At 51.8% G+C, this 22,466-nt stretch overlaps 2 protein-coding genes across 8 annotated transcripts in view; one reads left to right on the forward strand and one right to left on the reverse strand.

Moving 5' to 3' along the window:
- Positions 1–22,466, forward strand: part of ST7L (suppression of tumorigenicity 7 like) — a 125,062-nt gene that overhangs the window by 80,259 nt on the left and 22,337 nt on the right. Inside the window, exon 15 of one of the 7 annotated variants that reach the window (XM_046004007.1) lies at positions 16,039–16,425. The exons of the other annotated variants lie outside the window; for them this stretch is intronic. Coding sequence (XP_045859963.1) covers positions 16,039–16,122 — 84 coding nt within the window. The 3' untranslated portion in view covers positions 16,123–16,425. Of the gene's footprint in view, positions 1–16,038; positions 16,426–22,466 lie in introns of those variants that run through there. 7 annotated transcript variants of the gene reach the window in all.
- WNT2B (Wnt family member 2B) lies at positions 4,850–18,136 on the reverse strand. The gene is made up of 5 exons (XM_046004039.1): positions 16,454–18,136; positions 10,473–10,693; positions 9,147–9,424; positions 8,431–8,695; positions 4,850–5,213 (listed from the first exon to the last, which is right to left on the reverse strand). The coding sequence occupies exons 1-5, from the start codon at positions 16,639–16,641 to the stop codon at positions 4,984–4,986; spliced, it is 1,182 nt and encodes a 393-aa protein (XP_045859995.1). The 5' UTR covers positions 16,642–18,136; the 3' UTR covers positions 4,850–4,983.

The following is a 22,466-nucleotide window of genomic DNA, read 5'->3' on the forward strand; positions in this document are numbered from 1 at the left end:
AAGTCACCAGATTTCAGCTCTTTTTGGTCAGAGAAAGAGAATTGTGTCTAGCTGCTCCATCTAAAGCCTCATATGCAGAATGGAAGTGAGCAAACAGTAGTTCAGAGTTAGGGGGTCAGGGGGACAATGCTTCCCTTGCTTTCTCAACTCCAGGATGACTAAAATGTCTTAAATGAGGAAGGGCCCAAAGGTGCTCAGGGACAGTTTAAGCCATGAATGGGAAGTGGAAGAATGTACTTAAAAACTCTCCTTCTCTTCTATCCCTTTGACCTTTGGGGTCAGGGACAGACATATTATTGACACTCCACTGGCTATTGCCTGAAATCTGCCGGTCACCCAAAGAGACTAACAGCTTCTAGGAAAGCTCAGTTCAGTGCAGCAGCTGTAACATATTTACCCTGATAAAGTCACTGCTTGCTCCCCTTCAGGACTTCTCTCTTGTGGACATTATCTCTGAAACCCAAACTATCCTATTTTCTAACCGAATAAAAGTTAAAAATAACAGGTCTTGGGGTGCCTGGGTGGCTCAGTTGTTAAGTGTCTGCCTTCAGCTCAGGTCACGATCCCAGGGTCCTGGAATCCAGCCCCACTTTGGGCTCCCTGCATGGTGGGAAGCCTGCTTCTCTCTCTCCCACTCGCCCTGCTTGTGTTCCTTCTCTCACTCTGTCTCTCTTTGTCAAATAAATAAAATCTTTAAAACAAAACAGAACAGGTCTCGGGCAGCAGGCTTGGCAGTTCTACCTTGTGCTGTCCTAGGAGGCTGCCCCATCATCTTTAGCACACAGGGCATGAATTGCTCTATCTCCAGTGTGAACCAGCCACGAGAAGTCCCCCAGTCTTAACCATTCTGCTTGGGTGGCAGTAGTCTCCCATTGATCTCTCCTCTCCCTGCTCTTTCTGAATCCTCTCCCTGCTACCCCTCAGGGGAATACCAGTCCCCAAACCACACAGCTGCTTGCGTATTAATAATGGAACTCTTTAACGTTCCTTTGGTGATGGCTGAATCCCTGATGTTGTTATGACTTTTGAAGGATTTGATTGAAATCCAGTTGCTAGTTCTGTTTTGGGGGAGAGGGAAATAGACTAGAACTCTGCTGTGACCTGGGAGAAGTAAGTGTGTGTCCACAGATACGCATCTCACATGTGTGCATTTCCTCACTATTGTGCGCAGGCTCACAGGAGGAGCAAAGAGTGGAAAGGAAGCATCTCTTTCTTGTTTTCCAACATTGCTTCAAAGGTGCCCAACCCCCGTAGTAGCAGGCAGTTCCCAAGTGGAGGGTGGGGGCAGAGGCCTCCACCAAGGCCATCAATAACCAGGTGTGAGCTACAGGTCTTCGTGTAATGTGAAGCTCTCCCGTATTTCATTTCTGCACCCAGGGGGCAGCTCTGCAGGATTGCTTACGGAGAGCTCTGTGTCTGGCACCTCTCTCTACAAGGCCCAGGCGCCCAGGGTCCCACGGACCTGCCCAGGAATGCATCACATTATTCTCTGGTGCTGTAATTTGGCTGCAGGAGCTAGGCTGACGGCCTCCCAGGGATGAGAAACATACTCTCCTTGGCGTCCTCCCTTGGGCTTCTGCCCTGTGACCACTGAGACCTCAGAAAGGCTAAGGGGAAAAAAAAATCCTGATTATCTCTCTTATATTAAGCCGTGTAGAAACCTATGTCCTGAGTGAGTCCAAGAATTTGGCAAAAGACTTAGTGGTTGGTGTTCTTGCTAAGGGAGGTGAGAAAAAGGAGAAGAAATTACTCTCTGCAATAGGGAGGAAGAGAAATGAGGCCGTAAATGGTCATGAGTCAGAGCTACAAGACTTTTGCAAACAGACATTCAGGGCCAGGCAGTGTTTAATTTTTTAAAAATAATCTGAAGTCCCTGGTTTCATTTTTCCAGCATCATTCTAAGAAAGCGTATGGGTTAGTGCTATTATTTGAGGCTAGCAATCACAGAAGTTGGCTCTTAGTGCAGGACTAGATTCAGGCTGGCATTCTGACTTGCACAGGAGGGAAACTGGCCACAGGCCGTGCAGCCAAGGTACCGCAGCCACGTGCCTTCTCTAAGAGAGTCTAAGACCTTTAAAGGATAGAGGTCATGTGTTTGAAGTTAACTTTGTATCCAGATGGCACTTTGTGCAATGCATTCTACTAAATATTATAAGTTAGAAGAAATGAGGACTGACACGGAGTGTCAGAGAGGAGAGGGGCAAAGGGACCGCTGCCAGAGAGACAGACCTCTGCTGACCAGAGGTGGGGGTGGGGGGTTAGAGGCAGTGAGTGGGTGGCAGCAGAACTAAATGGAGCCCTGACCGCACCAAATGCAGTTCTCCTTTTGCTGTTCATTCCAAGTAAATTAGTTTGTTTATTACAGAATAGATGCTAGTTGTCCAAAGCCAATCAGAATGCAGAGGCAAGCTAAGAAATAAGAGGAAAAATTGTTTAGCCATCATTCCTTCTTGGAACCACATAGCTTCTCTAGTGGGGCTCACATGGACCTCTTTTCCCTCGCTATTCACCCCGCTATCCACTCCACTCTTCTCTTAACCATTTATAGGAAACTGTAAAACTTGGATCTTTACGAATTTCAATTTAGAGTCCAGGGGGGAAGCACAGAGCACTATGAGGGGCCAGAAGAGGCTCCGTTCCTTCCACGGGGTAAGAACAGAAAAGGAATAGGTAACAGAGCACAGGCAGAGTGAACTTGGGTTGAAGTCCCAGGAAGAATTAGGACATTTATGCAGTAACGCGGGCATTCTTGTGAGAGCACGGGTGGACTGGGACCCGAGGCTCTATCCAAAGACAGTACCCTTGTGTAAATTCCTGCAGCTCTATTCTTGATCCAGACTGACTATGACCCCCTTACTTTCCCAGTACCCCAAGGCTTTCCTCCTCTTAATCCCAGCTCAAGATGTCAGAAGCTCTTCTCTTCCCCTCCTGTTCCCCCTCCCTAATCCCACCATTGGCTCATCAGTTATCCAGTTGACTCCAGTCTGCAAGGAAGACATTCCCCTGGCCTGACTCATTCAGTCCCATTTCTCCACAGGAATCCCCTCACCGCAGACCACAAGGGCCCTGACTAGCTCATGTTTTGTGTTAATGGATGTGAAACCGGAGCAAACCCCTCACCAAAAGAAAAACCACCCTAAACTCTCCCACACAGGTCTCAGCAGGTTACACAAATATTAGTCCTATCATCCAAATAAATCTGCCCCCATGGCCCAGAGCTCTGGCTCCCCCATCCTTCTGCTGCCTGTGCAGAGTGAAGCTGCTCCACAGACACGTGAGGACCCCAAGGGATGTTGGAGAGGAACTTGGAAAGGTGGGGGGGCCTATATTCAGAATTCCTTGTGTAGGCCCCTTAATCTTCAGCCTGCTGTCAATACTTTACAGTTCTAAATGGAAGGTTCCAAGAGATGTCATGATGGGCTAGACCAGTTAGGGACTTTAGTGAGAGCATCCGATGGCTGAAATTGGGGGTATAATTAAAACTCAATATCTGAGATAGGTTTGTAACCTCACTCTACAGATGAGATGATAAAGCCTTGGAGAATTTGAATATCTCGTTCAAAATATCAAAAACAGTAAATGGCACAGCTGTGATTTCAACCCAGGTCTGTCATAACTGCAAATTTCTATGCCATTCTGGTCTTTTAGAGTGTCACCAGGCAAGAGATAGCCATTGTCCAAGTCACATAAAAATAGGACATCACGGTTTTTGAGACTCCATGTCCTAGCTTCTAACTTACTACCATTTCTGGAGACTCCACTACTGCAAGCTTAGTTAAGCAGCAGATAGTAGCATAGAAGGAACTCCCCTATTTGAGCCAAAGATGGAGTGAAAAATAATAATCATTAGGACTTGGAGAGTCACTGAAAAAATTTTGTTGAGTAAATGGAGAAAGGCTGCTTTCTAAGTGTTTACCATTTGGCCCCAAGCCCTAGCTCTCCTGCCCTCTGTAGCCACTGGCTTCCATTCCCAGCTTCAAAAACCAGGATCTTCTCCTAAAAATTGCCCAAGCCAGAGATCCCTGCCTACTATACATTCATGTCCCATGTGGGGCTCTTGAGATCAGGCCTACTACCCTCTCCCACCCTCCATGAGTCCCATCCTTTAATGAGTGTTTCCCAAATCTGGCTGGCCTCCAGAATAATGCTTAGGAACTTAAAAAAAAAAAATCCCAAGACCTAAGCAGGCTTACTAAATTACTCTTTCTCAGGAGTGTTCCAGGGTGTTCTAGTGATCTGTTAGGCATAAGAACCTCCATATGCCACTGTTTGAACAGGCAGCAAGTGAGCAACAGGCGAGTGAGCAACGTGCTGTCTGATATAGGTTGAAAAGAGGAGGGAGATTGGAAGAGAATGTATGTTTGTATAATTATATAATTCTTTCCCCTACAAAGTACAGCAGTTTATGAACGTATGAGCATGTGAATGGAACCTTGTCCACTATGGCTAACTCTTATCTAGCTATCCCAGGCTCTTGATAATGGAAGACGGTTGTAGCCAAAGAGTTTCATTTGGGGTACCAGGCAGTCTGCTCAAACTGACCCAGGGAACAGATGTGGTTTCCTCTCTGTCCCATCTCCCCTCAGTCAGGTAGGAACACAAAGAAGCTCTCTCCAGGTACCCTTCCTCTTGCACACACCAGAAGTGTCAGGGAGCCGGTGCAAAGGAGAGGAAAGATGAGCCTTGACTGTGGGCTTTAGTGCAACTTCTATCACTCTGAAGACCCTACTTCTTCCCCTCTCCCATCTCACCTCCAGAGGGGGGCAGTCAGGGAACCATTCAATTTCTTACATCCCCTGTCAACCCCTTCCCAGGGCTAAGGAACCAGTCAGGACACCAGGAGTCCTTCTGGATTACTCTCCAAGTCCTTAAATAGAAACTGTAGCAGCCCAGAGTTGAGGGTAGAGGAAGGTGTGCATGCAAAGATCTTGTGCTTCTGAGTCAGAGGTTTGAAATAGAGGGACGAGTGAGGTATTTATATGTTCAGGTCTGGTCCAGCCACTCTGCCTTCTTGGGGGCCTTGCATGTGTGGACGTCCACAGTGTTTCTGCACTCCTTACACCGCACTGCACAGCACCAGTGGAACTTGCACTCACACTGGGTGACGCGGGTGACTCGAGTTGTGTCATACCCTCGGCCACAGCACATGATTTCGCAACCATCGGTCCCTTTAGATGTCTTGCTGCAGACACGGCCGGCAGTGCCTAGGGAACCTGGATTGGGGAAGAGAGAGAGTGAGAACCAAGTTACCTCTTCCTTCAGCTGCCCTGGATTCCCTTACCCACATCCTCAAGAGGAAACCATAAAGAATCCCTTTTCCTGAAAATATGCCCAGTTAGCCAAAATGTCTATCTCCTTGCTTCCTTCTGCACCAGCCTGGCTTCTTCCCACCATCAAGGCTCCCCAAAGACCATTGACTTCACCTGCAACATCCCCCGGCCAATACACAGTTCTGCATCTCTTTCAAGACCTGGCCTTAAAATGCTCCCAACTGTTAAAGCTGGGTAAGGGCTCTCTGTGTTTGAAGTTGTCCATACTAAAAGTTAAAAAAACAAAACAACTAAGCCTATAATTTATCTTTTCTAAGAAGTCTTGCCACAGCTCGAATCCAGCTACCCTTTGTTAGTATTTTGGTCCTTAGTTGATATTTTATGAAGTTGTACCATACAGGGAAGTAGTACAGTATGGCCACTAAAAGCACAGGCCTTATTATCAGCTTGTCCAAGTTTAAATTCCAGCTCCGCCACATCCTAGCTGTGTGATTTCGCAAGGTAGTTCATCTCTCTGGACTTCAGCCTTCTCCTATGAACATAGGCATAATAATAGCATCTAACTCAGTGAACTGTTAGACTATGTCTATAATCTCCATTCAGCTGAGGATGCAAACTGATTCACATGACTGCCCAGAAGCATATCCCTATGGAATTCCTACAAAATATCCCTTACTCCTTACAGTAGGAACCCTTGAAGGGTAGGGATAATGTTATCCCTCTGCACAGAGAATGCTTAGGGCTTCATTCTGACCGATTTTAGCAAAAGAGATCCTGCCAACAGATCATAAAAATCATAGAATTTTGGGTGGGATGGACCCTAGAAAGGATCTAGCCTAGTGTTTCCCCAGAAATGGGACAGGAACTGACCTGGGGGCTGAGATTGACTGGATTGATTGATTGACTGACTGATTGATTGACAGATTGATTCTGTCACAGCAGGCTGCGCATTCTACTGTGATACACAAAGAAAATGCTAGAACTTAGAACTTCTATATTTGTTTTTATCTCATAAACTTAAAATCTCTACTTTGTATGTTTTATAATGTACATATTAATACAGTAGGACATATCTATCTGTTATAAGTAAAGATCCACATTTTGGAAGTGCATGCTCCAAGAAATTTTTAACGATAGGAGTATACAACCCAAAGTGTTAGGAGGTCACTCCTCTGATGTGTGAGCTAACTAGTTGTACTCTCTGTTATTCTCCGGACTCTAAGGGCTGGGTCTTAAGTCCTTCTCTTGTGCACCCGGAGCCTCTTCTTCATTCTGGGGCTGAGCTGTCCATTGTAATAGCCACTAGCCACATGTGATCATCTAGATTTAAATTAACTAAAATTAAATACAATTTAAAACTCAGTTTCCCAGTCACACTAGCATATTTTAGATACTCAATAATCCCATGTGGCTAAGTGGCTACCATGCTGGAAAGCACAGATGTAGAACATTTCTATCATCACAGAAAGTTCAATGGACAGGGCTGCTTTGAAGGGAATTTCTGGCTCGCTACTCCCTTATGGGCTGACTTCGAACCCTTTGAATTCCAGGCCCTACTTTGGATTTTATGAGACTTCGTTTTATACCTCTAAGGAAAATCAACATATAGATGATCCATCCTCCCTTACTCCAAAGAGCCTACCCCAAAGGTTCATTTTAGGTACGGCAGCATAGGCTTATGCCTAGGTGTCATGGAGTTTTGCAAGACATTCAGAGAGTAGTCCTTTGAATTCCATCACGTGGGAAGGAAGCATACCTAGTGGCAAGAAATCACTGGAACAACCGGAAGGGCTCTTTCTACCCTTTTTCTCCTAGCACCATCCAAAGGACACAGATTACTTTCTGTGTTACTTGGGTGGAGCCCCACCCTGTTTCTGTGCCCAGTTTTGCTCTGAGCCACTCGACTCTCCAGGAATGACCGTGATGGGTAAAAACAAACAGAATGGAAAACAGCTGAGGGCTCTGGCTCTATCTCTCCCAAGGCCTGAGTGCCAAGTCCATGGAGAAGAGTCTGGGAGCCCATGACAGACCAGGGGAAGAAGAGTTCTTCTGCACATAAGGTTATTCCTTGTCTAACCTGTCTTAGCCTGAAATCTGAGCCAAGAAGGTAACTTCTACTCTTTGGGGGCAATAGCATATCAACTTCCACCATCCCCAAGAATTCCACCACAAATACCTGGAACAGATTGAAAAACAATTTGCTGCTTTCTGTTAGCGGTTAGCCCTCCTGGGATTTCCTCTTTCCTTGCTTCCCCAACTCCATTTTGAATCTTCAATGGCAGCACACTGGATACAGGCTTTTTTTAGAAAAGATTTTATCTATTTATTTGAGAGTGAGCGAGCAAGAGAGAGCATGAGCGGGGCGGGAAGAGCAGAGGGAGAGGGAGAAGCAGGCTCTCCTCTGAGCAGGGAATTGGGTGCAACACTCAATCCCAGTACCCTGGGATCATGACCTGAGCCAATGGCAGATGCTTAACCTGAATGAGCCACCCAGGCACCTCATGGATACAGTCTTCCAAGGCCATTCATGGTCTGATCTGAACCCTCTATCTACCCCTAGTCCCCCCCATCCCAAACCTTCACTTAGATTAATCTGAGTTCTTGGTTCCTAGAACGACATGTACTTTCCCCCTACCACTCTGCTTCTCTGTCTGCTCTTCTCTCTAGGCTGTCCAGGTAATCCCTACACTTCAAGAAAGAGCTGAAGTTCCACATTTTCAAATAAGCTTTTCTGGATTTCTCCAGTCATCTGTCTTTTGCAGTTGCATGTGTCTCCCTGTTACATCTCATCTCTTTAGCTGGATTGTAAAGAGCCAGCGACTTAGGGCTCCATCATATGTTTCTTCTGTTTAGCCCACCCATTGCTTGCTATGGAGAAATGGGTGACTCACTTAAATGTTCCCTGCACAGTACTTACTGTACCCCAGAGGCTGGGGATATAAAGGAGTGGCAGATGACCTCTCCCTGCTTGGGAAGCCCTGGGACTGGTGGATTCAGGCATTCACCACCAGCCTCATTGTAAGGTGTTCATGTAGGGAGGAGACCGACTCCTCCCACAGCACCGCTTCCCTAAATCCTGAAGCTGACCACCCCGTGACTAACCGGGGCTGCTTGCACCAGGAGCTGGGGCTCCATGTCCCTACCCACTTTCCTTACTCACCTGCAGCCTTGTCCAAGACACAGTAGTCTGGGGAGTTGTCGAAGTAGACAAGGTCAGTCCGGGTGGCACGGCGATAGCCTTGGCGGGCTGCTGTGAAGTTGGCGCCATCCTGGGTTGCTGTCACCTGCACAGCGCCGTCATAGCGCCGCCGCAGGTAATCACCTGTGCGGCGGAAGTCTGAGAGTGCACGCCAGCAGGTGCGCAGAGTACAGGAGCCGCTTACGCCGTGGCACTTACACTCGAGCTTCAGAAACCGCCGCACAGCCTGGGGGGTGGGAAAGCAGGTAAGGGAGACACAGCCAGTCAGGGCACTTTTTAACCCTCCCCAGGGCTAAAAGCAGGAGTGCTCTGACATCTGCCAGACCTGGCCTAGGCTGGACAGAAGGGGCATTGGCTGTTCTCTCCCCCATCAGATCCCACCCATTCTTCCTGACCAAATTCAAGAACCTCTTCTTCCATGACTCCTTCCTGGAACTTCTTCCCCTCTTTTCTCCACTCTTCCCTTCTTTCCACCTATATGAAGACAATTATGCACTTGGTTGAATCTAGGTATTCCCAGTCTCCCTTGCATGTATTGCTCCAATGCCATGGGAGTTGGGGTCTTTGGAAGTGATCCAGAAGCCTTTAGTGCTGCCACCTTCGCATTTAGTTCATGATCACACATCCTGGTCACCCCCAGCAGACACGAATGTATATGCATAGACATGAGTACTGACCGTGCGACCACAGCGGTTGTTATGTAAGTTCATGAGGGCCCGGGCATCCTTGAGCCTCTTTTCCTTGGCATCCACAAAGGCCTTGGCAAAGCGAACACCATAGTGAATGTTGTCACTGCAGCCACCCCAGTCAAAATCCCCACGTTGGTCATGGTGTCGGCCACGAGTGTAGGGGTCACAGCTGCACACACTCAGTTCACCCTGGCTACAGGCGCGGGTGATAGCATGGACCACCCCTGCTGACGAGATGGCATATACAAATGCTGCCTCCCGGCTGCCTGCAGAGAGAAGGGCAGGAGTAGGTTTCAGCAGAGGCCCACGTCTGCCCCTTGTTCAGCCCACACAACCCGCAACTCTGCAACCTCCCGTTTTCTTGTCTTTCTCAGAGCAACTCCTGTACCCCCTTTATTCAAGGCACCCTTCCCTTCCAAGAGGATTCCCCAGAGTATCTGACCTCTTCGCCTCGGCCCTCACTACTCTCCATCCACTTCTTATGCATCTGACCTCTTGGGCTGACCTCTACTCTTGCCTTCTTCCAAACTCCCTGGGTCCATCCATTGAAAAGTTTCACAGTGAGTCATCCCCTCCCACAGAGTACCAGTCCTGGCTCAGCTAAGCCAGCCTCAGTCCACATTCCAGGCCTTTTCAGGCCTACTCTGCTGGACAGTTCCCCTACAATAGAGACCCCAGCCCAGGGGTCAGCCTGTTTGGGGAGACCTGCTACTTTCCTTCCCACCCTGCTCTTGGGGATTGATGACTCATCACCCCTGTCCCCTGGACACAGCCAGATTCCCATCTCATTCCCTTCCTCCTAGTTCATTGTCTAGCTTGACTTAGCTTTTTTGCTGAGCTGGGGCCAAGCCGCCAACTCTCCAAATATTTACATATCACCTTTCTGTTTATCCCTTGCCGCCATTACTGGAGTGTTGGGAGCATTGGGGTTAGGGTAGTGATGGTGGTAGTAAGAACAGAGCAGCCATTCCTAACCCTCCGCCTGACAGTTCTGGGAACACCCGGGCTGGGCTGGGGTGGGGGGTAGGGAAGGGAAAGGAAAGAAGAGAGAAGGAGTTACCAGGGAACGCTGTACCTTTGTGCCATCATTCCCGAATACTGGAATTTAGAGGAGTCCCTGCTGACATCTCTCGGGTACTGAGGGTCTTTTCCCAAGGGGATCCTGGACTCTGTCCTCAGCTGTCTCTCTGATTATGAGGTGTAGTGTGTAGGAGAAGGGAGGGAGATCGTGCCTGTCCTACCCACTCACCACCCCAGGCACAGAAAGGTAAGCGGTGTGGGGGGTGGGGCAGAAAGGGTGCAAGAGGCCCTTACTTCTGAGCATGACACGGCCAAAGACAGTGTGGTCCCGGTCCAGCGTGGTGCAGTTCCAGCGGTGGTGGCGGAACTGATGCTGACACTCTCGGATCCATTCTCGGGCACCCTCGCCCACCGAGCGCATGATGTCTGGGTAACGTTGGCACAGCTGCCGCTGCCGGCTCACCAGACCAGGGATGTTGTCACAGATCACTCGGGCCCCCAGGGCCCCGATGTACCTGCAAGGTGGAGATGGCCCTGTCAGAGCATCCTGGTCCTTTTCCTGCCTCAGGAGGGGGATAAGGAGGGGAGAGGTTTGGCCTTCAGAACTTGAAGAGGTTCCTTCCCCTCCTCCAACCACGTCCCCTGAGGCCAGCCCCCTGAGGCCAGTGGGTGCAGCTTTCCCCAGAGCTCTGGAGAAATGGTTAGGCAGTCACAGACACTCACTGAGTGCTCTCTCACCGATACCCACTCCCCAGCCAAAGACCAAAGTGACACACACTCCAGAACACAGGCCAGGCATGTGTCACATACAATAGAAGCCATGAGCATGTCACACAAACCCATTGCCTGTTTATTTAATAAACATTAAGAGCCTCGGAGAAAAATAAACTAACAAAATGAGAGTCTAAGACAACACTCTTACACCCACATGTGAGAGGCACGTCCTTCATGGCTGGTCCACGAAGACAGGGTTTGGGGGAGGACGGATGGAGACAGGGCGGGGCCAGTGGGAAGAGACATCTTGGGCAATTGTGAGGAATGCCTCCAGCTCTAGTCAGATCCATGTAGCTAAAACTCCTCATCCCCAATCCTGAGGTCTGGGGAGGAAGACCCCACCCACAGATCTCCTCCCTATACCCTTTATTTCCAGGTCCCACAGCCTTTCTTAACTAATGAGTCTTCCAACGTCATCCTCCCCAACCTATAAGGCATGATGTCCTGGATGAACCTGCAGGGGCAGAGGGCTATTAGGAGTGGGAAACCAAAGCAAAGCAACGGGGTGACCCTTCCCATATTCCAGTCCCCAGTGCAGCTAATTCAAGCAATTATAAGAGGTCAGTTGGGGTGGGTTACTAGATGTTAGGTGGGTTGTTAGTCATTCTCAAATTTCTCAAGGCATTATTTTCTCTTCACTCAAATGCTCTTAGCTCTGGACTCTACCACAAGCCTTGGGAAGAATGTTTCAGAGAAGACAGGACTGCATCGTGACCTTTTTTCCCCACAAGGCCACCAAATGAGACCTGACCCATTCATCCACTTCTCACTCCCTCATTGTCTCTCCCAACACCTAGCACCTTCCTTGGCTTGCTGTGGATTCTCTTCTCTCCTATCCTAACACATCAAAAGGATACCTTTGTCCCCTTCTCTGAACAGGTGGGGGTCAAGGAGGGCATTTGCTGCCACAGGCTGAAAAGATTTGGTTTGGTCTGTGAATGAGCCTGTGGTTTGGGAAAGATCCCAAAAATGGGCCTAGAAGTGGGTGAGGAGAACAGAAGACAGCCAGTGGGGAGAGGGGAAAAGCTGGACTGCCCTGGGCTCTATGCCCACCCCCCACCCACATTCACGCACCCGGCCCTCACCCACAAACTAGGTCACCACTGGTGACACCAACTCAAACAAACACAAGGAGGGCTGATGCTTGCCTCTTCTGGAGCTCAGCAGGGCTGATGGGGCCCATCTGTCCCCTGGGAGGGGGGAGAGGTCTGGCCCACCACTGACAAATCCCATGGAATCAGCGTCCCCAGCAGCACTGTCCATCAGGGCAATAGCTTCCAGGAACAAACAAAATAAACACCCCGGGCTGGGCCAGGCCGGAAAAGGCCGCCTGACGCACAGCCTGGAGTTACACCCACTGCCGCGGTGCTTTGTTTGGAGAATCAAGACGGTTGGAATTGGAGCTGGTCCCTGTCTCACCACCGTTCTGCTTCCCCAGTTCAGCCCAAGTACTGCTCTAAGCAATGGGTGTTTGTTTTTTTTACTGGGGCTTGGAAAGAGGGGGGTTGGATGGGAATGGGAGACCAGTAATCCAGCCCTCATGAGACAGTCTGGAGTGGGGCAGGCCAAACTCTGGCAAAAAGTCCTTCCTGTGGTCTGACTTAAATCCATTCTGCTGCAGCCCACATCGGTCCTTCTTGTTACATCCTCACTGAGCGTGGGAACATCTGTTGAGTATCTCAGACGGGAAGATAATTATGTTTCTCTACTACCACCCCTACCATACTAATGTTGCTGCACTAAGTACCCCACTAAGATTCTGCAGAGCAGGGCTCTCGCCTGCTGGCCTGGAATCAGGCCCTTGGAGTTGGGGTGGGGGCCTCCAATGAAACTGAGCCTGAGCCCCCTCTCAATTTAGCACATGCCTACAAAATGCCTACCATGTGCCAAGCATGGAGCCCAGCGCAGAGATGGTTAAGGCATCCCCCAGTTCATTGGCTGGTAAGAGGAGGTGAAATGCCTCTGACCCCCAGCTCTGTTTTCCCTTTCAGAAGTTTTCACTTCTTCTCAGCTTCCTGCCCCAGAATGCTCTTTTTACCTGCTTTTGACCATTCACACCCCTCCCTTTGACAGAGTGACTTATACCCTCCTCTCACCCACTTTTTCCTCAAAGTGTGGCCCTGATGCAGAGCAGCAGTATCAGCATCATCTGGGGATCTGTTAGAAATGCAGAGCCTTGGGCCTCACCCCAGGCCTACTGAATTAGAATAGGCATTTTTACCAACATCCCCAGGTGATGCAGACACCCTGCTCCATGAAAGCAGGGATTTTTGTCTGTTTTGTTCACTTGGGTATCTCCAGGACCTAGAACAGTGTCTGGCACATAGTACATACTTAATAACTGTTTGCTGAATCAACACCTAACCCCTCTGATTTGCCGCCAACTCTCTTTTCTCCCCCAGCCGGCCATAAACTTCATTTCAATTACAGTCTCACTTCTGTTGACATTGCCAGCCTATTTGCAGATGTTTTATATTTGTGTCTTTTTAATGAGGCCAGGGATCCTCTTTTCATTTCCCCTCGTACAGTCCCCAGTGTACACAATTCAGCCCAGCCCACACAGGGCTTTGAATGCAGGGATAAAACTATTACCCTCCCTCAGTCTCTCCATACCACAACATTTATATGGTGCTTTGCAGTTCATGAAATGTTTTCCTTAATAAAACCTCTCAAGACAGAGAGAGCGCTCTGTTTTACAGAGAAAGAAACTGAGGTTCAGGGAGTGCAAGTGATAACACCCAGCTCTGTCCATCAGAGCTGGCCAGAGGAGAACCAGGCTGAACCAAAGATATCGGCTTCCAATGTCCAAGCTCGTTTTCATCCCAAGAGCAAGAAAGACATACAATGCTTAACCAAGAATAGAGCGATAGCTCCAAAAGTGGTGTGCACTGGGCAAGTCTTACCACTCCCCTCCTAGCCCTCCTTGTCTTCATGCGTGAAATGGGGATAATAATGGTACCTACTCGCTGGGTTACTCGGGGATTGAACAAGATGATTGCTTGTAAGGTACTTATTTATAGTGTCTGGAGCTTAGTAAAGGCTCATGAAACGACTGCTGCTGTTGGTAACAATAATGCTAATATTATACCACTCTGTTCCTCTCCCTTTGTGAATCCATGAACCCTGCCCTGCTCTTGGGATTCCCTACATCCAGCTCCCTGCAGAATGCAAACTGGAACAGGGAGGCACATGCAAGGAACCCCCTATTTCTTGTTCTGTTTATCACAGAATAAGAAGAGACTATCTGTCTCCTCCTCCAGAGAGAGGTGGGGAGAGGGAAGGCATGACTGGGGAGTATGGGAAAGGCTGTGGGGAAGATCAGACTGTTAGCTGGCGATAGTGATGACCTGCTCCGGATTGGAACATGGACACACACAGAGTCAACAGGCATCTCTTCCAGGGTTTGGACAGAATATCAATCTTGCTGGGTTTTTTTCCTAAAGGAAAGAGAGATAATCACCTTGGGGGCCTGACCTGCCTTTAGAAAGCAGCTTTCCACTTTATCTCAGAAGTGATGACCACTAAGGCAGGCATCTGGGGCTGACAGCTATGACAGGTGTGACGCAAGGAGACTGAAATGACCTCTGCACTCACTCCCCATCCTGGCTCCATTGCTGCCTTCCTCGCTTTCTCTGGGACTGCTGAATTCCTCTGTATCACTGGCTTGCCCGCCCACCACCCCCCCAGCTCTTCTACCCAGAGTTTTTCCAAAATATTTAATGTGAACCACGTGGGGTGAGAGTAGTAGGAGGGAGAAAGGAAGGGAGAGGGAGTAGCCAAGTAGCATTTGGGGAGGAGGAAGCACTACCAGGATGCTGAAATTAGCAGAGTGACACTTCCTCACCTAAACACCAAGTGGTCCCCAAACTACCTCCCAAACTGGTAAGAAGCAATCAGGAGTCCCTAAGAGCAAACTGCCATGTGGGATGGATAAAGATGGTAAGTGGTCACTTCATCCTCTCGCCATCGGGCCACTGAACACACAAATCCCCAGCCAAACTGAGCCCCTGACGTAAAGGGTGGCTTTGATCTCACTCTGAACTTTGAAAGGCTTTTCTCCTCTTTGTCCCCTCTTCTCTTTCCCTTCCTAAAAGAATGTTTCAAGCCAGATGTAAGATACGGGCCTCCCTTCTCCCCCATCCAGAACCCCCTCCCTTGCCTTCCCTAACACTGCAGAGATTAAAAAGATCCAAAAGAGAGATTTTTCTGAAACAGGAAAATGGGGGTGGGGGGTGGGGATGGAGAGCAACGCATCTTGAAATGATAGGAATCTGCAGCCCAAGCTTGCTGGCCCCTCAGCCAGCCACCCCTCACCCTTCTAGCCAAGATTCCAAGTCTACAGGAGAAAAGCCACAGGGTGCAAGGAGGGGGGGAGACCCCTCTTTGTGGTGGGGAGGGTGGGGGGGAGGGGCAGAGTAAGGAAAGGAAGGGGGCATGGGTAGGGAGGGGCAAGAGCCCAGTCTGGGGTCAGTTCAATGGTGCAGGGGTGGTCAGTGAAGGGGAAAGATGAGAAGACTGTCTTTTCTCAGTCCAACTCCCCCTCTCCCCCCTCCCCACAGAAGGTAGGGGAGGGGGGAGAGCAGCTCTTTCTCCTGAGAGAAAAAGATGAATGCCATGGGGGGGGGGGGGCAGGAGGATTGGGAAAAGAACAGACATCCAGTAGGTGTTTAATGCCTTTTGCCTCATCTGCCCTCTTGTGAAGTGTCTGGAGTCTCAGGCCTGTAAGAAATCTGAGGGGAGGGTCTCTTAATACTTTGGGACTCCAGAAGCCTCTGGTTCTTGGAGGGGAGAGAGATGGAAGAGATGGGGTGGTCATCTGGGGAAGAAAAAGAAGAAGAGAGAGTTATCAAGGTTCGAAGTAACATCCTCAAAGCTGAGGCTGAAGACAAACGCCAAAATTATGCAAACCCAAGTGTTTTGTTTGTCTTAATTGTGGGAGTTAATGGAGTATTTTTGCCTTGATTCCATTTCTAAACCTTGTGCTGGGTGCTTAAGCCTCACCAAAATCTTACTGCGTTACCGTTACCGGGTGGGGTAGACTAGCGAGAGGCTCGTCCGCCCTTGCCAGCTGCCCTTTTCTCCTCAGGGGGGCGACCTAGGCGATCAGAGGGTCCTTTGGACGGCCACCGAAAGCCCCAGATGGTCAACTGGTTCCTTAAATCCACCCTGAGGGAAACTTGGAAAGTAGCTTTTCCCTCTAAGAAGACTGAGCTGAAATGGAGCGGGCATAGCCCAGGAGAGTCTGGGAAGCCTCGACCACCCGGCGTCCTTGCTCCAAATGCCCAGGGCCCACCTCCCTGGGCCAGCGTCACACCTACCCACCCACCTCCTCACACGCACTCTGCGACTTAAGTGACAGTCCTGCTCGGATCATCTCTAATTTCGTCGAAGCGAGAGCCTGGTCTCCAGAGCAGCGGGTGCCAGGAGTTGCGTACTCCCTCTGGGCGCCTCCGGCCTCTGACCCAGCCCCTCACCCACCCCACCCCGAGAGCCACGCTCACCACCAGGATGTGTCTACGCGGGCCGGCAGCGTCAGCAGCAACAGCAGCAGCAGGCAGGCAAGACCGAGGCGGGCAGAAGCCCGAGAGCCGTCGGGGGCCGCGGGTCCTGGCGCGAGCACGGGGACAGGGGCGCGTGTGCGCCGAGGGGGGAGCTGCGCGGCTTCCTCCGCACTACCCGGCTTCAGCATAGCTCCCCGATGACTCCCGCCGCGCGGCCCGGAGGGGCGTGGACTGGACACCGGCTCGGGGTACTCAGGCTGCTCCTACCTCATCCCCCTGGAGGGCCATAGGGCTCGCCGCTGGCCCGGGACCCAGAGGCACCTGGAGTCCAGGAGCCCGGGCGCAGCGTCCCGGAGAGGGGCGCAAGGAACGGGGTCCGGAAGCCGACGGGGGCGCACCAAGCTCGAAGTCTGGGACGCGCTGCCCGGGCGCAGGGCGCGGTGTCAGGGGGTCGGCAGCGCGGAGTGGGGCTGCGGGCAGAGTGTGCGGACAGCCCCTCGGCCGCGGGCTCTCATTGGACGGCGCGGGGCGGGGCCGAAGCCGGGGACACGCGCGGCCCTCTGGGCGGCTCCGCCCGCGCCAGCACCGGGTCCCGCAGCGCCCTAGGTGTGGCGGCCGCCTCCGCCCCTCCGTGCATTACCGCGTCGCGCCCCCACCTGCTCCGGAGGGACGTGACGGGGCGCGAGGGCGCCCTTCGGAGCCCGCGGAGCCCAGTCCCGACCGACGCCGCGCCACCGGGTCCTAGCGCCCTTCATTCGGCAACCCAAAGTTCCGTGGGTGATGGCCGGGAGCGCAGAATAAGGGGGGCTGCAGACACTCTCCCCTGTCCTCTAACCTCCGGTGACACTGCAGCTGAGCCACGGAGGATGCACTCGTTTCTTCGACCCTCTCTCGGTTCTTGCGCTTCTGTGAAATGGGTAGAACCTCTGCCGCAGGGAGTTGCGAGAGGATCTTAACTCCCTTTGATTGCTGCCGACTGGGGCGCTTTAGGCTGCCGGCTTCAGGTAGGGGCTTCTCTCATCTAGGGCTTGCTGCTCCTCGTTCCTCCGACCCACTGCCCACGGCAACCCCTTCCCCTAAACAATGTTTAGACATGGCTCTCACCCGCCTGCCCGGCCCCGATGATTCCCTGTGTCCTGTGGACGAATCGAAGACGGAAGCAAAGGAGGCACACCTGCGGACTGGGCAGGCACTCCCCGCCCTTTACCGTCCGGCCTCGGCAGGGCTTAGTCTCTCCCGGCTCCCCCGGCGCCCGGGTCTCCTCCACCCCCACCCCCCACACCCCCTCGGGCGGGGCTGCAAGTATGGAAGAATCAGAAACAGCTGGGCGGCTTTCCCGAACCAGAGGCCAGGGTGGGGGTCCTGCTGAGAGAGTGGAAGCCCCGGAGCCATTTATCCTCTTCGCCTTCCCATCCTTCCTCCTCCCCACCTCCTCCTCACCCTCTCCGCCACCTATCCCCTGCACAGCGCCCCGGGGCGTAGTAAAGCCCCGACTGCTGAAAGTGACACCGCTCTTCTCTCTCGGCACTCATCAGGCAGGCTGGTAGGACATTTGGGGTCAGAGTGGCCCCCACCAAGATGTAAAAAAAAAAAAAAAAAAAAAAATTTTTTTTTAAACCCTGGCCTTACAACTTGGAGAGTTTGCCTGGGGAATGGCCCTGACCACTTCTCCAGCCTCAGTTTCTCCTGCCTAGCCCCCCATTCCCAGGTGTCTTTCGTGCCGCTCCCCGAGATTTATCTAAACTCCAAAGCCTTGGTGTAAACAATGCTCTGGAAACTGCCCACCCTCCTCCACACCAAACTCACTGCCAATTCTTGGTTGGGGGGCGGGGGGGGGGTGTCCAAAGGGGGATGTTAGAGGCGCCAGAGTGTGAGTGGACAGGGTGCAGCTGGCTTCAGAGATGCTGCAGACATCTAGAGGCAGATATAGGAGAGAAGGGCTCAGAAGGACTTTTATCCCCTCTCCCACCTCTCACTCCTTTAACCTCACCTTCTGTGGCAGGAGGCAGTGTATTCATTAACTAAACAAATATTTATTTACTCCTTACCACGTTCCAGGCTGTGCTAGGCACAAGGACGCATCAGTGAACAGAGCAAAACAAAGTAATTTCTGCCCTCATGGAGCTTATGTTCTATCGAGGGAAGATGGACAACACACAGTAGACATCATAAGTAACATCTAGTATGTCAGAATGGGTAAGTACAGTGGGGAAAACGGAGTTGTAACTAGGATGATCAAGGTAGGCTCATGAGGGTGAAGCAAAGACTTGAGGGCGGGAATAAGCCAGGCAGATTCTTGGTGAAGAATATTCCCACCACAGGGAACAGCCAACCTAGAGACCCCACGGTAGGTGCCGGCTGATGTGCAAAAACTAGCCAGGGGACCAGACAGCTGGAGCCAAAGACCAGGGTTGGAGAGGAGTTCAGCTAGGTAGCCAGGGTGGTCTACGTTCTGCAGGGTGGGGGATAGGACTTGAACGTAGAGAGTGGACTGGAGTTGCATAAGAATGGGAGAGGATTGAATACAAAGACCAAGCAGGGCCAGCATGCAGCCATACACCTCCCTCCTGCCAACCAACTGACCCTTCCTCCCCTCCTCTCTTCCTCAGTCCGGAGGCCCCATTTGGCCCTTCTGTCAGACTCTCTGCTGAGGGTCCTTGAGAGGGGCAGGTGAGAGAGGAGTGGGCCCAGGCTCACTCCTGGCTGGGACCCTTTCCTTGAACCACTGATTCACCTCTCCCAGCCCAGCTCCACCCTGATGCTGGGCAGCGGTCTACAAGGTCTGCAGGCTCTGGCAGCCTCTCCCAGACTCCCCTGTGTGTTTAGGCCTGGGTGTGACTCTGGCCCTGTGTTTATTTCTACATATAGGCCCGAGGCTATGGGGTGGGCTGGAGATGATCACATCGGCCCTAACTGTGCATGGACTCACCCACGTGGGCCCCAGACTCACTTCTGAGGCCCCTTCTTTGGCTTCAGCTGTCTTCACAGTCAAGTGGGACCGTGTCTTGGCACAATATAGATGCTCAGCTATTGAAGCATGTTGCTGAGTGAAGGGGGCCCCCAGAAACATCAGCAGCTCCAAGAGCAAGGACAGTGGGTGAGGGGACAAGACTCCCCCCCCCCCCCGGGCTTACAGGCTACCTCTGCTCTAGAGTGGACAAGCCAAATGCGGCTCTGTTCCTTCCTCTTCTTCTTCCCCTCCCATCTGAGCCCCCAGTTCCCCAGCAGGAACCCCAGGCTGCAGGAGCCAGCTGAGTGCAAGAGCTGCACTCAACCACTTAACTAGAGAACAAATACGGAGCCAAAGAAGAGGTTTTCTGGGATCTGCCACTTTGGACTTCAGATCTCAAAACAAACTTCCAGTCTCAAGGTCCTAGACACCACTGGAGAGCTCAGCAGCTCACGCGAGGGCCGCTGCCGCTGCCTGCTGGACTTCAAGCCAGAGGGTCAAGGCCAGAGACTCAGGCTAGGGCCTGACCTACCCCTCCCTCCCTCCCTCCCTCCCACCCGCTACCCCCCACCCTGCCCTAACTGGGGGAGGCGGGAATCACTGATTTGGGAGTCAAGTTCTGGTGTGGAGAGCGCTGCATGGAGTCAGGTTGGCACTTACTGAGCACCTGCTGTATGCCTCGCACTGGCCAGAGCATCCTAAATGACACAGAAGGAGAGACAGGGTCTTATTCCCTGGATGTTTTCAGGCAAATACAATAAAGCCCCCTGAGGGGCAGCACACTGGACCCTGCTGTTCAGGGCTGTATACTGTAGATTTAGTGGGCAACGTCAGAAGAGACGGGAGGAAGAATTCCAGACACCCCCCCCCTTGCCCCCTCAAGGCCTCTGGATTCCCTGGGGCCTCCAGGTGGGCACCTTCCATCCAGCCCGCAGAGCCAAGTTCTCCTTTCTTCCTCAAGGTGGCACCATAGCCCCCTGCTTTCTCAAAAGTGGCTGCCCAACGGAGAAGGGTCTCTCCTCACTGGGGATGTCTAACCTCATACTCTGCTCCCCCATGGGGACTACTTTCGCTCTCTTCTCAGCTGTGTGGGGCTGAATGATTTCGAGTTTTTACTGGCCCTTAGATGGGAGTGGAGATAAGCTAAGGGGAGCTCAGGTGGTGTGGGTAAACAGCTCTTATTCTACCCGGATTGACCCCCCCAGGAGGCCACTCCCCCCTTTCCTGGGCCCCTTTGGTGATGACCTTCTCTCTTTCCTGGTGGGTGGGAGGTGGCGTGGATGGTAATGAGCAGAGAGAAAGGCCGAGAAGGGGCTGGGGGGAGGTTTGGATGGGAGTCAAGGAATTCCTGAGCCTGCTGCTTGCACAAGGGGCCCTGAGACGCCTTTCCTGAGGTTTCTTTGCAGACGGAGGCAAGTCTTATTTGAAATGGGGCCAGGTTCACACAGGCCCCTCATGCCCCCACCCCATTTCTCCCTCCCTGGCCACCCCATATAGGTGTCTAGGGAAGAGGAAAGAGCTTGGAAAGAACTCGGGGGCTTTTAAGGGGAGTAGAACAGGGAATCTACACTTTTGTACACAGCCTGACTGGCCCCTCCTTGGTATTTATGAGCTCCCAGGCGAGGCACGGAAGCGTGTCTCCAAGAGGCCAGGCCAAGAGGGCTTTGGAGGGAAGGAGGATCCAACCCAAATCAGGGAAGGGGCCTCAGTGGGGCAGAGGCAGAGACAGGGACCCTCTTCCTCCCAGCCAGTGGCCAAACAGGAGAGTAGATTCTTCCCCCAAGGGGCTTGGGAGAAAGGAAAACAGGGAGCTAAGGGAGAAGGGAACATAGAGGGGAGGCTTCGGGAGGCGGAACCATGGGGGCGGGGCAAGGGGGTCTGGAGCCTTTTAGCACTTGGGCTGTAATCAGACTGGAGCCAGGCGGTAGGCGGGCTCACAGCCATCCTGGGCGGGTGGCCCAGGTTCTGTGTGAGGCCAGTGGGTGTGCTGCTGGGATTCTGGGTGGTCACTGACCAGCCTAACCCCAAGGGAGAGAGGTTCCCACTTTGCCCCCAGCCACCCTCTCCCAATCTGCCTGTATCAAATAGTCTAAACATTGAACTCTCTTTCTCTCCCCACCACCTGTTCTGGGCCCTAGAACGTTCTGGAAGTGAGATTTGCTTCCAGTGGTCACAAATCTGCAGAGCCCATTCGATCCACCTCCCTCCCACTCTGCCTCCCTCAGTTGGCTCTGTCTCTTGCTCTCTCCATGTCCTCCCTCGGTCTCTCCAGGTCTGTCTCTGTCTGGCTCATATTACTATCATGCTGCGTCCATTCCTATCTTTTGTGTTCGTTTCTCTGTCTTCCTTTGTCTCTCTGTGTGTCTGTGTCTGCTGGCCTTTCGTCCTCTGTCTGAACCTCTCTTCGTCTTTCTCTCTCTTTATGAGTCTATATTGACTGTCTCTCTCTCATCTTTCTTTCACTCTCCATGTCTTCTTTGACTCTCTCTGTGTACCGGACTGTGTTCCCTCTCTATTCCTGCTCCACCAACCCCGTGTCTCTTTGTTTTCCTTTGTCTCTGCTCTTTTCTCCTGCTCTCTGTCCCACACTTGCCTCGGCAGGCCCTGAGACAGTGAGGGGTGTGTGCGCTGGACTGAAAGAAATTAGAAAACTGGAGTTTTCCCCTCCACTCAGCCATGCACAATTTCCATCCTCTAAAGGTCACTTTTGTACTCCTGGCCTCAGTTTCCTCACTGGCAAAACAAGGAGGGCGGACACCTAGTTCCCTCTGTGGGGGCCAATTTCTGTCTTTATCTCTTTGGTTTCTTGTAGCACAGCCCACCAGATTCTCCAAGGCCTCTGCTTTCTCTTCCCTAAGATTTGCTTCTAGAGCCAGGACTCCACATCCTCCCGACCCCAGTGGGAAGGAGGCTTTGATACTGTCAGCCAGCAGGCCCCAAAAGGAGGACTCCTCACTCCTTCACCTCCTTAAACATCAGGGTAGACAAGGTCCCTTTCTGGGGCCATGTCTGGCATACAAACCAGATTAGCTCATCTCTCTAATCCTCTTTGTGCTGGGGCCT

Source organism: Meles meles, chromosome 1, assembly GCF_922984935.1.
Source record: "Meles meles chromosome 1, mMelMel3.1 paternal haplotype, whole genome shotgun sequence".
Lineage (NCBI taxonomy): Eukaryota > Metazoa > Chordata > Mammalia > Carnivora > Mustelidae > Meles > Meles meles.

Coding starts and splice junctions, on each gene's coding strand:
- WNT2B (XM_046004039.1), bottom strand. CDS start 16,641: ATGCTGAAGCCGGGTAGTGCGGAGGAAGCCGCGCAGCTCCCCCCTCGG. Junction 10,694..16,453: donor CGCGTAGACACATCCTGGTG/GTGAGCGTGGCT, acceptor TCCACCTTGCAG/GTACATCGGGGCCCTGGGGG. Junction 8,696..9,146: donor ACAACCGCTGTGGTCGCACG/GTCAGTACTCAT, acceptor CCCACCCCCCAG/GCTGTGCGGCGGTTTCTGAA.